Genomic DNA, 14,447 nt, shown 5'->3' with positions numbered 1-14,447 from the left:
CTCAAAAAGAAGGTGACTTTTAAGAAAATTTGTTGAGTAAGTTTAAAATTATGCATGTCTAAATTCAGCAGTTTTGTACATGGACACAATGTATTTCCAGTTTTGCAGACTCAGTGTAGCTATGCATTTGTTAAAAAAAAACCCAGTACCCAATTGGTTTCAGTGGAATATATTATATTCAAGAAAATTCATTTCAAGGAATTTAGTTAATATTTCTGGAGGGAAAAAACTAGGGATAAAACACATGGGGAAAGTGCATTTTAGGGAGGGATACAAAGGAGAAGGGTGTGCTGTGACTCAGGAAGGAGACTGAAATGGAGGCACTTGCACTATAAAATACACAAGATGCACAGCACGGATGGTATAGAGTTGCAGGGACAACTGTAACTCTTGGGAATTTCTGACTGTATGAGTAGATGATCTCGCAAACTTTAATGTGGCATTGACACTAGTGTGTGCACGTTAATGAAAAGTGCAAGGCGTTACACTCAAGACTGCTCAGCAAGGAAGTCTTTGTTCTCTACAACTAAACCTTGTACCACGAGGGTGGTAATAACCATAACGCCTCTTCAGTGCCTGCGCCCGCCCCCGGGGGGGGGGGAACCAGTGGGAACCACCGACTGCCCTTCGCCACCTGGATACAGCCGCGGAAAAGCCCCTGGCATGGGGCAGAGGAAGCACGTGCCTCACTTCCTGCCCCACGGCCGTTGACTCTGGTCCCCCTCGGAGGCCTGGCCGACCCTCCCCCCGCCGAGCGTGCCCGAGCTTTAGGGAACACCCATGGGACGTATGTGTCTAGATTACACTAGGGAACGCTACCGCGGGCGCATGCGTAATGAGCGCCTCCCGCTCTCAGCCACTTCCGGCTTTGTGGGTGGATTAGAGGGGTTTATCTCCAGGCTGCTGATTGACTGAGGCCATTTTCCGATCTGTGTCTCCCTCGGTGATTGGCTACTGTAAAAAAAAACGCTATGTGTGTTTGATTTTCTCGTTGGCTGCCGTAATCCGTACTTCTCCCCTATTGTGGTTCTGTCGCGCTGATTGGCTCCTTTCATGCCCCCCCCCTTGGCCAGGGTGCCTGGCTCGCTGATTGGCTACTGCGAGGCTACCTCCCGAGCTGCCTATATGCCCGGCTCGCTGATTGACAGCTGCAACCGTGCCGCCCCTCGCCGGGTGCGCGCAGCCCCTGCGGCGCCTGTGTTCGCCGAGCTAATAAAGTTTTGTTGGAAGAAAAGCGGCGCCTCCTCTCGCTCCTGCCCCTCCCTCTTGGAGCCGCTCGCCGCGCCCGGCTCCTCCCTCCCGGCTCGGGCCCTGGGGCGCTTGTTTCTCGCCCAGCTGCGCGCGCGCCAAGAGCTCGAGCCGGAGCCTCCCGGCGGCTCCCCCCAGCTGCTGCCGCCGCCTCCTCCTGCGGGCACGGTAAGCGGCTCCCAGTCCGGCCGGAGGAGGGGGGTGCGCGGGGAGAGTCTCCGGGACACAGACCCTCTCGCCCCGGCCGATACCGGGGCTCCGCGCCGCTCCCTCCGCTGCGCAAACTGGGGGGGGGGGGGGGGCGCGGAGCCCAGCCCAGCCCTGCCCTGCCCCCGCCCGCCTGCTTAGCGCGTGTGGCCGCCGTGACTTAACGGGACCCCGGGGTGGGGGACACCCGGGACTGCGCCGTGCGCACCGTCCCCTTCCTCACCCCCCCCCCCCCGGGTGTGCGCGACGGTTAAACTGCTGCTCTGCCCCCGGGGACCGGACTCGCCTGCCTGCCGCGGGCCCCTCTGTGCCCGGCTCCGGGCTGGGATGCCAGCCCTGCCCCCGGGCGGCTCCGCGGCTGGCGCTGCCCGGCCTCGGGTTGGTTTCCCTGCCGCCGCTCGTGGGGCGCGCTAGCGAGGCGGCCGGCTGCCGGAGCCCTGCGTGGGGAGAGGCCGACCCGCAGCGGGGCGGGGGGGACCCTTCGCGCAGCAGACCCGCCTGAAAGGCAAATGGGGCGTCGCTGGTGCTCCCGCTTGCTCTTCCCATTTCAATGGGCATTTGAGGTCCCCCCTCCAAGTGTGCAGGAACCCGTGCTTAAAACAAGTGCTTCTTCAGACACAGTCGTACTATCCCCAGGGGAGGGACAGCAGCCCCTTGGCCAACCTCTTCGTCCTTGTTCCCGTTTCCCCATCTGTGAAATGGGGAAAAGGCTTGCCACCTCCCAGGGAGTTAGGAAACTTGATCAGCGTCTTTAAAGTGCTTTGACGTACTCTGGAATAAATTAACATTTGTGAAAAAAGTATTCTTAAAGCAATATCTATAATCTAGTTGGCAGTGAATTTGGTATCAGAAATCATGGGTTTTGACATTAAGGAGATGAGGGTGCAGTTTCTTAATTTGTCGACAGTGGAACAGCTATGTTGAGGACAAGGAGTATCAGCAAAAGGTGCGAGTGTACTAGCGCTGAACATGGTTTATCTGCAAGCTTAGACTAATGCGTTCAGCATCTGGTGGTGGTAACCTCTGTTTCTGAAGTTCCCGAACACTGTTTCTTTGTCTACACATTAATCTTGTGCAGCCCTCTGTTTAACTCGTTGTGGACATCTGTTATCAGCAGTGCTTCATTTTTTCTAGTGTAGAACATGCCTTAGTAAAACAGTGGTTACACCTTTAAAAGTATCTTGTAGAGTATACTAGCTTTTGAATGGCTGTCATTGACACTTGTAATTTCTTTTCCTACTTTAAAACATATTTCAACTAATAAAACTAATTTTAAAATGTTTGCATTTGATACAGTTGAAGGACAGAGTCATTACAGTTTTATTTGTTAATTCGACAGATGCAGTTTATGTTGCTTTTTAGTCGTCAGGGGAAGCTGAGACTTCAGAAGTGGTATGTCCCGTTGTCTGACAAAGAGAAGAAGAAAATCACAAGGGAACTTGTTCAGACAGTGCTGGCTCGTAAACCGAAAATGTGCAGCTTCCTGGAGTGGAGAGACCTGAAGATTGTCTACAAAAGGTGGTTCTGCCTCACTAAGCTTGTAATTACTAGACATCAAAAAAAAATGTAATGAATAGCAAAGAAAATAATTAATGTGAAATGTTTTCTCCCTTACTGATGATGAAAACAGGCTGGTTTTGAGCTTTTTTTTCTTAAATCTAGTTTGATAACCTAGTAGAAAGCATTTATATGTAAAGAGCCACTTATGTGTTTAGAACTGTGTTGAAGAACAGAGATTAGATTTTCTTAAACTTAAGAAAAAGTGATTCTTTCCAGTTCTGTGTTCAGCTGTCTAAGTAAAAGGATGAATACAAATATGAAAAACAATGTATGATTCTAGGGCTATTTAGAATGACTAAATTCTATAAACATGTTTACCTCAAGCAGAGGGTAACTATAAATTGGTTACAAATATAATTTGGTCTCAGGCACCAGATATATGAATAAGAAAAGATTTTTGCTGTCGGTACAAAACAGTATTTTTTCAATTTGAGAAATCAAGATCAGTTTTCTATGGGTGAAAGTACTGTCTAATTTTCTTAGTCAGAAATCTCCCTTTGTACCTGTTTACTTGCAAAATGCTAAAGTTGTGCAGCTGGAATGTTTTCATTCTGCTGACCTTTTGCATGTAATACAAAACAGCTGTGAAATTGCTTTTCTCCACAAATTATTGTAATTGACATTCCAATGAGATGAAGGAAATAAATGAATCCTACTAAAAGCTAATTTTATAAAAGGAGTTCCATCCTTTCATTTTTAGTATTTAAATAGGAAATCGGGGCACTTTCAGAGGTTTATATTTTTTAGCATTTCCTGTAATTCTCTCTTGGATTGTAAATAAAATATCTTGCCCTACTGTTCTCGCCTTCTTTCCATTGGTGAGAAGATAGTTTCCTCCACCCCAAAACTGGAACTGAAATTGTTATGTAGATAACTTTAATAATGTTGGCATTGTGTCAAATAGTATAACTGGATTCAAGAAAGAATTAGACACTTAGGCCACGATAATGCCTATGCTTAAGAGGTGTAAATAACTTTATTCATATCAGTACTGCCATTGATTAATGTCAATCTAATCAGGTGAGTTAAGGTATGCTTATGTTTGCAGCATCAGGGCCTCAGTGTGAAAGAGGATATAACCTGAAGCATATATATACATGTCTATACCTCTCATGCCTCGCTACTTGGCCATGAAACCTTTGTAGGCAGTACTTGATGAGGGGGTACGCATGCATCCTTTGAGTCCTATAACCTACTGACCAAAGGCATGCAACATCCACTGTAATCACTTGTTTCACTGTCTCCACCAACTGGTATGGTCAAGTTGAGGAACTTATTAAAAAAAATTGCAAGTTAGTTGATGTCAGGGAAAGTAATTTAATTTTTCCTTTGTTTTATTTCCTTGTTTTTCTTCAAGTTTGGGTAGTCATGGGTAGCTGAGGGAACACCACCGAGAGGACTGGATTTAAGTAGTGATAAATAAAAATCACTTAGTCTGATAGGTATAAGTGCCTTTGGGCTTGGAGAAAGTGCATTCTTCCAAAGATAATGATGAAACCCAGAAGCAATAGGAGCAGGATCTAGTGGCCCAACAGTACAAGTGCAGCCTTCAGAGGAAACAATCCTTCATATTCAGGGCGTTCCGATAGTCTTTGTCTTATTGGGATCCAGGAAGCCAAAAGAGAACCAGACAATGACAAACCTTGGCAGGGGACACAATCCTCCTTAGCAAGAGGTGCTCCATTTTGGTTGCAAGGTTGAGGACGCTACGGAGAATCCTGAGCCAGTCCTCTACCAAGGTCTGCTTTCTTCTGTCCCATAGTTTGGGGACAGTTTGACTCACATTGGGTAAAAACCATGACTTGTTAAAAAACACAAAACATTTAACATTTTTTAGTTTCGTGTTGCTAGTTCATGTTTTTCTTATTTCATAATCTTAATTGCTGAAATGCCTGCTTAAATCTTATTTCTTCTAGAACTACCCAATTGTTAGAATTTCAGATATTACAGAGCAAGGTAGTAGGTTTATTTAAATCAAAGCAAATTTTAAGCAATCAATTTTAATTGTTTTGCCTTTGTACTCCTAAAGAGAGGTGGTTTTACTGATTGATAATACTTAAAACATGTTAATTTGCAACTAAATACAGCCTTTACGCTAAATTTGGTGCTGCTTTTTGCAAACTTAGGAGGAAACGCTATATCTATACACATTTATTTAAGCAGTTATAGCTTACTTTACATTTATTCAGATGCTTAATTTTTTCATTTTGTATTATGTTAGTAAATGGTGAATAATGCATTTCTTATTTGCAAGATTAATTTTTTTACTTGTGGTTTGTTTTGAGCTCTTTGGATAGGAACTCAAATGCAATTAAAATGCAAACAAAATTTTAAAGTTTTTAATTAGTAAACTAAAGCTACCTTAAATATGCTGGATACATAACAAAAAAAAATCAAAACCCGCTTAAAACTAACTGATTTATTAAACAAAGTGTTACTTGCAGTTAGTGAATTGAACTCGTTGTTTCTGGTCAGTGCGTCCTTCAGGATTTTAGAACTAGCAGATCTCATCCTCTTGCATTTAGTTTTTATTCATAGATTGGAAGAGAAAACAAGCTTTACTACTTTTCAACTTTCGAATGCTTTTTAACTTTGAATTAACTAGTCATTGAACTTAAACTAGTTAAATAACCTGAAATGAAGAAATTATTCTCTCTGCATCTGCAGAAGAGGCTACTGTTGTCAAAAGCTGATTTACTATTTCAACAAAATCTGGTTCCAGGTGTGTAGCCAACGACATATTCAGTGGTTTGACTTTCTTTAAAACTTTGGCAGTAAACATACACTGCTTAATTTTTTTATTTGATATAAGTGATTTTAATAGGTTAAAGTAAGTTTAACCTTAACAGGGTTGTCATAATTTCAAATAAGTTTAGTTTTAAATGAAAAAATTAACTTTTTTTTTAAAGCAGTTTTTATCCACTCTGTTACAGAGAATTTTCTAGGAAATTTCACACTTGAAGTGATCATTGATGCTTTAAAAAAAGAAGTCCAAGGGCCTCATTAACATCCCTTTGTTGTGAGATCAATACAAACTCAAATACAAATTTGGTAAGCTTATAGCTCAGAGGTGGGCAAACTAGGGCCCGCGGGCCACATTTAGCCCACAGGACCTTCTTCCCTGGCCCCTGAGCTCCTGGCCCGGGAGGCTAGTCCCCAGCCCCTCCTCTGCTGTTCTCCCTCCCCCGCAGCCTCAGCGCGCCGCTGGTGCAATGCTCCTGGCAGCCAGGCAGCACAGTTGCAGAGCCGCAGCCTGACCTGGTGCTCTGGGGGGCGCGGTGGTGGCAGCGCCGTCAGCCACCAGTGCTCCAGGCAGCACGGTAACGGGGCAGGGAGCAGGGGGGGTTGGATAGGGTGGCAGGGGACAGTCAGGGGTGGGAGGTCCGGGGGTGGTCAGGGGACAGGGAGCAAGGGGTGGTGGATGGGGCAGGAGTCCCGGGGGGGCCGTCAGGGATAGGGAACAGGAGGGTTGGATGGAGCAGGAGTCCCAGGGAAGCCGTCGGGGCGTGAGAAGTGTGGGGGGTTGGATAAGAGGTGGGGGCCGGGTCAAGCCTGTCTGTTTGGGGAGGCACAGCCTCCCCTAACCAGCTCTCCATACAATTTTGGAAACCGGATGTGGCCCTCAGGCCCAAAAGTTTGTCCGCTCCTGTTACAGCTTGTGCCATATATACATCACCTGAAATATTAAATGTACACAAATCAAAAAAGTTGAAATGCTTTGACCAAGGCGGTAGCCCTTCATCATGGTTAGTATTGGCAAGACCTCCTCTTAATGAAGTGTTCTAAGAGGGAAAATATGAAAATATATTTTCATATATGTCCATGAGAAAAAACACAAATAAACTCTTGCACATTCTCATCTCCAGAGGACCCACTCTAGACTTTCCAAGAGATTTAGCTTGCCCGTCTCAGGGCTTGTTTTGAATATTTTGAGGTCCAAGCTAGGAGAACCAATATGACTGCCTTCAAGCATTGGGGCCTGATGGGGGCATGTGCCTTTATTTACTCCTTCAGAAGATTATAGATGTGGCCCTTGCAATTCTGGTTGTATCTGGTGTAGGTGCTTGGTGTTCATAGCCTGGATATGGGAGTGAGTTTCTTCAAGAGGTCAGGCTTGCTGCTGTTTCAATTATTTGATTATTGCTGAATGTTTTGGTGGACAATGCTCTCTTCCCTGCCAGCATATCATTATAGGTACCTTTGCCCCCAATTTGTGTTGGGGGTTGCAACTTAGAAGCTTTTGTACTTACGTATATTTAAATTTCCCCCTTCAAACTGTATGCTGTGGAACTTGAAAATGCATTCTAGTTAACACTTGCTTTAACTTAGTTGAAAATACTACATAGACAGGGTTTCCAACCTTAAATTTGTTTTTAAATAGGGTTATGAAGGACAAACAATCTTCTAAGAAGAAAGGTCCAGGTGATATCCTCTTTTGTATTGTTGAAAAGTAATTTGATGTATTAAAACGGACTCTGAAAGCAGGGCTTTGGAGTGGAGCCTATAGCTGGAGCAGCTCCGGAGCAGTGGAGCTGCAGGTTTTTGCCTGGAGCTGGAGCAGAGCCAGAGTACAGCTCCAAAGCCCTGTCTGAAAGGGTTGGGTGTAGTTTTCAAATCTGTATTTAGTTGTGAACACTGTATTATGACCAAGTGTTATGGAGTGGGAGTTCATTTTTTTTTTAAAGTGACACAAAAGCTGTTTTGTCTGAAACCGGTCAAATTGCTTGTTTAATCATGTTTAAGGCCAGTCCTTTTAAGAGCTTATTACTCATTTAACTTGAAATAAAGGTCTGCTATTGTCATGAGATTCAAATTATCCTTAAGCATTGGAAGGGAAACAATTTAGCTGAACATAGCAATAATCAGCTGACATTAAAATGAATGTGGAGAAAGTCATGTGCCTTGAGTAACAGAATAGAAGTATTCAGACAGATTTGCTTTGAGTGCTAGTAATTTATAGTAAGCTTCAAACTGTTGTGCTAAAAAATACACAGGTATTTTTGTCTTTCCAGAGTGATGTTTTCATAATGTTTTATTTGATGTTTTATTTCTAATTTAGATTTTCAAATCTTATCTTTTGGATGCTTTCTGTACTCTTTTAAAAACTAAGCCAGTAGAAAATGATTTACCCAACAACTGTGTATAAAAAACATAATTGGTTTTGTACTGCATTAAAAAATCCTCTGGAGTTACTGTTTTTATTTCTGTTAAATCGGGTTTGACAAAAAAGGTAAAAAAAAAAAAAAATTGAAAAAGCATTTTAAATTTTCTAACAAGTTCAGTTTGACGTGAGAGAAGTCAATGGTTAAAAAGGCCATAGAAATTGAAACATTATTTGATCCAGGGAGGTGGTCCCTCCCAGTTCTTTTTAAGGAACACCAGTCATACTATGTGGGCAAGCTTGCAGTGCTGCTGCTTCTAATCTGTTACTTCTGAGGATACACAGATCTTAGTTTCCAGGACTGAGAACAATCTCACCTTTCAGGAGCACAAATTTAACTGACATGGGGGCTGGTGTTTTTATAATAACATAAAGATAATTTTGTTGTTGCAGATATGCAAGCCTTTATTTCTGCTGTGCTATTGAAGATCAGGACAACGAACTGATAACCCTGGAAATAATTCATCGTTATGTGGAACTACTTGACAAGTATTTTGGCAGTGTAAGTTAGTGACTCTGATTGTGGTTTCAGTTTTTTACAGAATTTCATTGTGTTTTTGTTAATATAGTAAGTGCATCATCATCTTGCATAGTGGACAAAAAGTATTTTTAAAAATGATATGTTTGCTGCTGGACATGGATATCTGATATATATGGTAAATCTTACATCACTTGTTCTGCCAAACCAACCTGGTAACTAACCTATCTTCACAACACCCTTGTCAAGTGAGGAGGTGGTTGTGTGTCCTGTTCCTCTCTCCCCCCAGGCTCCGTCCCCAGTCTACTTTCCTTCAGCTGCAATTTCAGGAAGAGTTCTGTGCAGCCCTCTGCAGCCGCAGGCTAGAGCATACTCAGTGCAGATAGAACCATAGTTAGCTATGAAATTCGAGCAGTTCTCTACTAGCAGATGCGAACTGTGGTTTTTCAGGTGCTTGGGCCAAATCGCAGTTTGGGTGGATTCTCATGGGGACAGTGAAAGGCTCATCCCTGACACAAAGGCCTCTCTCCTGCCAAATTTCAAGTCCCTGCTCCAAAGCTTGGGGGGACCAGAGCTTGTCAGAGAAATGGTCACCAGAATTTTTTAACATGGGCAAGATATATTTCTCACTAGTCTCATTCTCAGAAGTGGCATAACCATTTTGGCTGAAATTCTCCACAAAAAATTCAGCCTCAGGAAAATGCCTGAAATCGAAATTTTCAGCCCAAACAGTTAGTTTGGCAAAGTTGTGACCAAGTGAAAGAAGAATCTAGTAATAGGAAGTGTCAGGCAACTTTAATAAGGCAGTGCTACCCTCCCCCCATCACAACACTTATTGTGCTTTTCAGGTGTGTGAACTTGATATCATCTTCAATTTTGAAAAGGCTTATTTTATTCTGGATGAGTTCCTGTTGGGAGGGGAAGTTCAGGAGACCTCCAAGAAAAACGTTCTTAAAGCCATTGAGCAGGCAGATCTGTTACAGGAGGTAAGCAAATGGTACTTCTCCTGCCTAAGCACCAGCCTGCTGTGCTCTGGCTAATGTCTAATGAAGGCTCTCACTTTTCTAACATGATAGAAAGCACTTTTTAGCATGCTTAGCATGTAATCTCCTGTTAGTTTTTCTGTTTGTGTAGTATATGTACTATCACAGTGTTATCTTTCAGCTTGTTTATTCTTTTCACCTTGTATTCAGTACACACACATGTAAAGCTTCTTTTTAAAGCTTTAGATTTATTTAGAGATTGTCTCTGTGTTGTATGTTTTGCTAGAATTGCAAGCTGCTCTTTTCATGCATATACCTAATATTTATAGATGTTGCTCTTTTTAATCTCTCTTCCTTAGATTTATCTTTGTTGCACTTTAATCATCTTGATAATTATCACTAGTTTTTTGTCATACCTGATGCATGTGTGCTTCTTTACTGTTTCATTGCTCAAATCCAGAAGCTAGACTCTCTTCTTTGAGCCTCTTTCAGGTATAGTTAATATTAACTATTCTAAAGGCATTATGTCTTAATGTTGTAGTTAATTTATTTTAAAATAGAAATGCATTATAAAGTTAGAATAGTAGTTCGTCAGTAGTCATAGAAATATATAGAACGATGTAGAAAAGGCATTCATAACTTCACCTGTTATTCAGTTATTGAAATAAAAATATTTCCACTGTTCATTTCTGACTTTGGGGAACTGTTAAAGTATGAACTCAGATCTCAAACGCAGAATTTGGAAAGCAATTTTTAAAAATTATGCTGCAAAATCCCTAGTAATAAAGTAAATTTAAAAAAACCCTCTTGTCTCTAACAGCCCCTTTGTATTTTATTATTTACTAACTGTGGTCTCAAGGTTAGAACATTGAACTGGCAGTTCAGACCCTGCCAATGACACCTAGTAAGACCTTGGGAAAGTCACTTAACTTCTCCGTGCACCAGTTGGTGACAGGGATGTACAACTTGTCCATCTCACATGCATGTTAAAGTTGAAGGCTTGTAAAATGTTTAGAGGTCACTGGTAAAAGATGCTATATAAATGCAAAATAGTATTCGAGCTTTGTCCTGTGAACATTTTAATGAGTTATTATTTTGTCTCGTGAGAGATCTGTTTCTGTTGATCTGTCATGTGAGCATTCCATAGTTCTGAGGTTCTCCTTCTGCCATCTTTGATATTGCCCCATGAACATCTTTTTGCTAAATTATAGGATTGAAAAATCATCCCATCCTTTATTCTCCATTCTCATAGTTTAGTTGCATTTTGTAATCCTATTACTTGAGGTGAAAGTAAGAGGATGACATATCAGCTAGGTCTCCTATTTGTAGATAGTTTATTAGCACCTCTGTGTGACGTATCCTTTTTTTGGTTTGGGAAGCGTAATTATTCCTCCTTTCAAAGGATGCTCTGAAACCTTCCTCTCGTCACTCCTTTATTGTGGTGGATATTACAGGCCTGCTGAAATTTTAGCTGTTTGGTACTCTACTAATGCCATCTGTTGTTATGACATAGAGAAAATGTTCCATGGGGTTTTTCATCTAAAGCATCTGCTTTCCTAGAATCAAAGAATTGCAGAAGTTACAAACGGGAAGTGACCTAGGAAGTAATCGGTCTCCCTGCAAATGCATGATTGTTCCCTACAATGTCTTGCAGCATTTTGTCCAGTCTAGTTTTAAAAATTACAAGCAATGAGACTTCCTTTGGGAGGTTGTTTTATTGTATACTACTGTCAGAAATAATTCCTGATATTCTGCCTAAATTTTATTTTTAATTTCATTCTACTACCCCTAGATTAGTTTGACACTAAAATAAATAATGCAAAATAAAAAAAAGCCTCCCTTTTAAATTTTTTTACAGTGGGAAATTTTCTCCTTCCCTCCATTTTCTTTTTAAATTTGGACTTCGCTTCTTTGAAAGTAGTCATCTCCCCCAACACCCCCCCCCCCTTCTGATTACTTTTATGGTCTCTGGGTTAACTATTTTCCTGATTGTAACCAATAAGTAACAAAAATCTGTATTCTTGCTGCTTTTGAAGTTTATTTTACATTGTGGTGGTGGAAATTTAATTGAGATTTTTGTCACTGTTTGATAGATTAATGATGTCAATTAAATATGAAATGGCACTCTTTATATGGCTGCTTTTTTACTTCAGTGGGAGTTCAGTTGAAGGACTTCAGGATGTTAAAGAGGTTTAGCACAAAATTATATATTTTAGTGTAGGATCTTTCCTTTCATGCTAGTTGATGCAAAGTGAGTCCAGAGTCTGACAATGAAGAATACTGAAAAGTTGAATTCATGTGTCACCATTGGAGAATCTTTTTATTTCAGTGAATTTCTGTTTCTCTGAATAGTTCAGAAAAAGTCCACAAGAATAGAATACATTCTTCAGTTCTACCAATCCCAAGTTTTTTCAAACATCACTGCTTTTTTCTCACCAGATCCACTCCTCAATATATGTCAAAGATAAAGATTTTCTTTGAGCCCTAAATGGATTGCTACTCAACAGTCATTTAAAAAAAATTAAGTACTGTATTTTTAATACAGTAAATGTAATAAATTTTATGTATGTATCATTAACTAGTTAATGTTTCTAACGCATTTTGATGACTAGCTGTTCAGAAATGTTTATCACACAAAGGAACATCATTTTACAGATCTTAAGTGGGAGGAAGCAATGGCTGTTGTGAGTAATATTAAAAGGAAAACATGCACAGGCAAGAGTTGTTTGAAGAGTGAATTGGCCCCTATAGGCTTGTCCGTTTGTATTCCCCCAGCAGTTTTCCAGGAGATGCTTTATACTGTACAGCACCTTTTAGAGTATCATGCACTTTCAGTACTGTTATAGTCACTTACAAACACTCAGGGCTTGTCTACACTTAAAATACTGCAACTGTGCCTCTGTAGTGCTTCAGTGAAGACAGGAGGGCTTCTCTCATCAGCGTAGTTACTCCACCTCCCTGAGAGGCAGTAGCAAAGTTGATGGGAGAATTCTCCCGTCGACCTATTGCTGTATACACCGGGGGATAGGTCGGTTTAAGTGCATTGCTCAGCAGTGTGGATTTTTCACATCCAAGAGCGACGTAGTTATACTGATGTAATTTCCTAGAATAGAGCAGTCCTCATTTCTGTTAGCGCTCATCTCACTAGTGTACTTACTTACTTTGGAGACTTACATGCTATGGTTTCATGTGTAGTTGATGCTCATTTTTCTTTAGTTTTCTTCTTAGCTCTCTTCCCACTGACAACACATTGAATGTTTTTGTATCTGGTGCTGTCCACTAAAGTTATCAGTGAAACACAGCTCGCCCTCATCTTTAAAAGAGCTGCAACCCTGACAATAGTTTGATGTTCTGTGTGTGGAGGTGTAGGGGGGCACATGCATTTCCATTTGAGAAGAATACATTTTTTGTCATATTATGGAGCTGTGAAATAAAATTTTTCAGGTCTCTATGTGATATTAACCACGTTGCATTGTAATTATATTTACAGAGCCAGTTCTCCATGCCACTTCCCTCTATTCTTCTTTTCTCAGGTTGGCATTGACATTAGTACAGTATTCCAGAAGAACTGTAGCAATTTCTAATCTCTGTATGCAATTTTTTCTTCTGTGTGGATATTGCTTTTTTCATTTTATATTTTGTCTTTGTTGTTTCCTGATGTAAACATCAATTCAGCAAAGCATTTAAGCACAATCTTAAGTAAATCCTGGTTTAGCAGAGCACTTAAGCGTTGTGGTTCACTTTATGTTAAGGAAGTGTTTAAGTGCTTTGCTGAATCAGGGCCTTATTTGATAATCCTGTTTTATTGCAGTTACCAGTCTATTTAGTAACTCAAAACCGTTACTGAGGCATACCTTTGTTAAAAGATGACATTTTGCTTTTGAGGTCATAGCTCAACTCTTTGCCTGTAGTGACTTTTTTCTTCCCTAAGCATAAAATGCTATTGCGTTTGTGCTCATTTATGTATCTCCTATTGAACAGCTGAAAAGTAATTTTACTTATCCTTATGCATCATATTTTTGTGGATGAGTAAAGGTCATGTGGCCAATTTCATCATTGTTAACAATTCCAGTTAAAACTGCTAATTGTTTTTAATAATACTTGACACTGTAACAAATAAATAACACAAACAATATAGTTTGCATTGATATTGTAGCATGGTGATCCCAGGATTTGAGAAACAAAGTTGGTAAGTTTACATCTTTTATTGGACCAATTTCTGTTGGTGGAAGAGACAAACTTTACAGCTGCACAGACCTCTCTTTCAGGTTTGAAAAAGGTTAATTGCCTATTTCATTTTAAGAAGTTTCTTGCAACATGTGTTAACCCTTTATTCTTAACAATCTGTCCCACCTTGTATACTCTAGTTACCTTTTCCAGACCTGAAGAAGAGCTCTGTGAAGCTGGAAAGCTTGTCTCCCACCAACAGAAGTTGATCCAATAAAAGATATTGCCTCACCCACCTCGTATCTCTGAGTATAGTACAGAACAATAATAAAGTATCCATTTTTCACATAGGAATATAGGAATTGTCATTCAATAATTCAATGGTGGTCATTAGTATGAGATACTGTCTCCGACTAACACTGTGCATACCTACATAATTGTCCCAATACAAGTTACAGATACTATTTTTATATAATATATATATATTTAATAATACGTAAAGAATTAATCTCCTTAAACAAAACCATTACCATCAGTGTTTACTAAACAACGAACATAACCGTTAAAGGCTTGCCAGCTGGTGAATTTTTTTCTAGTAACCACATTTCAAAATAGTTTTGTAATCTTTTTTTGGAGGTGAATT

General features: G+C 40.8%; 1 protein-coding gene across 2 annotated transcripts in view; it reads left to right on the top strand.

Annotated features, from left to right (window-relative positions):
* The first annotated feature begins 1,225 nt into the window (after positions 1–1,225).
* AP1S2 (adaptor related protein complex 1 subunit sigma 2) overlaps positions 1,226–14,447 on the top strand; it is a 37,250-nt gene continuing 24,028 nt past the window's right edge. Inside the window, exons 1-4 of one of the 2 annotated variants that reach the window (XM_077816205.1) lie at positions 1,226–1,416; positions 2,795–2,973; positions 8,570–8,678; positions 9,503–9,640. In XM_077816205.1, coding sequence (XP_077672331.1) covers positions 2,795–2,973; positions 8,570–8,678; positions 9,503–9,640 — 426 coding nt within the window. In that variant the 5' untranslated portion in view covers positions 1,226–1,416. The remainder of the gene's footprint in view (positions 1,417–2,794; positions 2,974–8,569; positions 8,679–9,502; positions 9,641–14,447) is intronic. The other variant, XM_077816203.1, reaches the window with a different exon arrangement.

The sequence above is a fragment of the Eretmochelys imbricata genome, chromosome 1 (genome assembly GCF_965152235.1).
Source record: "Eretmochelys imbricata isolate rEreImb1 chromosome 1, rEreImb1.hap1, whole genome shotgun sequence".
Lineage (NCBI taxonomy): Eukaryota > Metazoa > Chordata > Testudines > Cheloniidae > Eretmochelys > Eretmochelys imbricata.
This window is presented reverse-complemented; position numbering and strand designations above follow the sequence as displayed.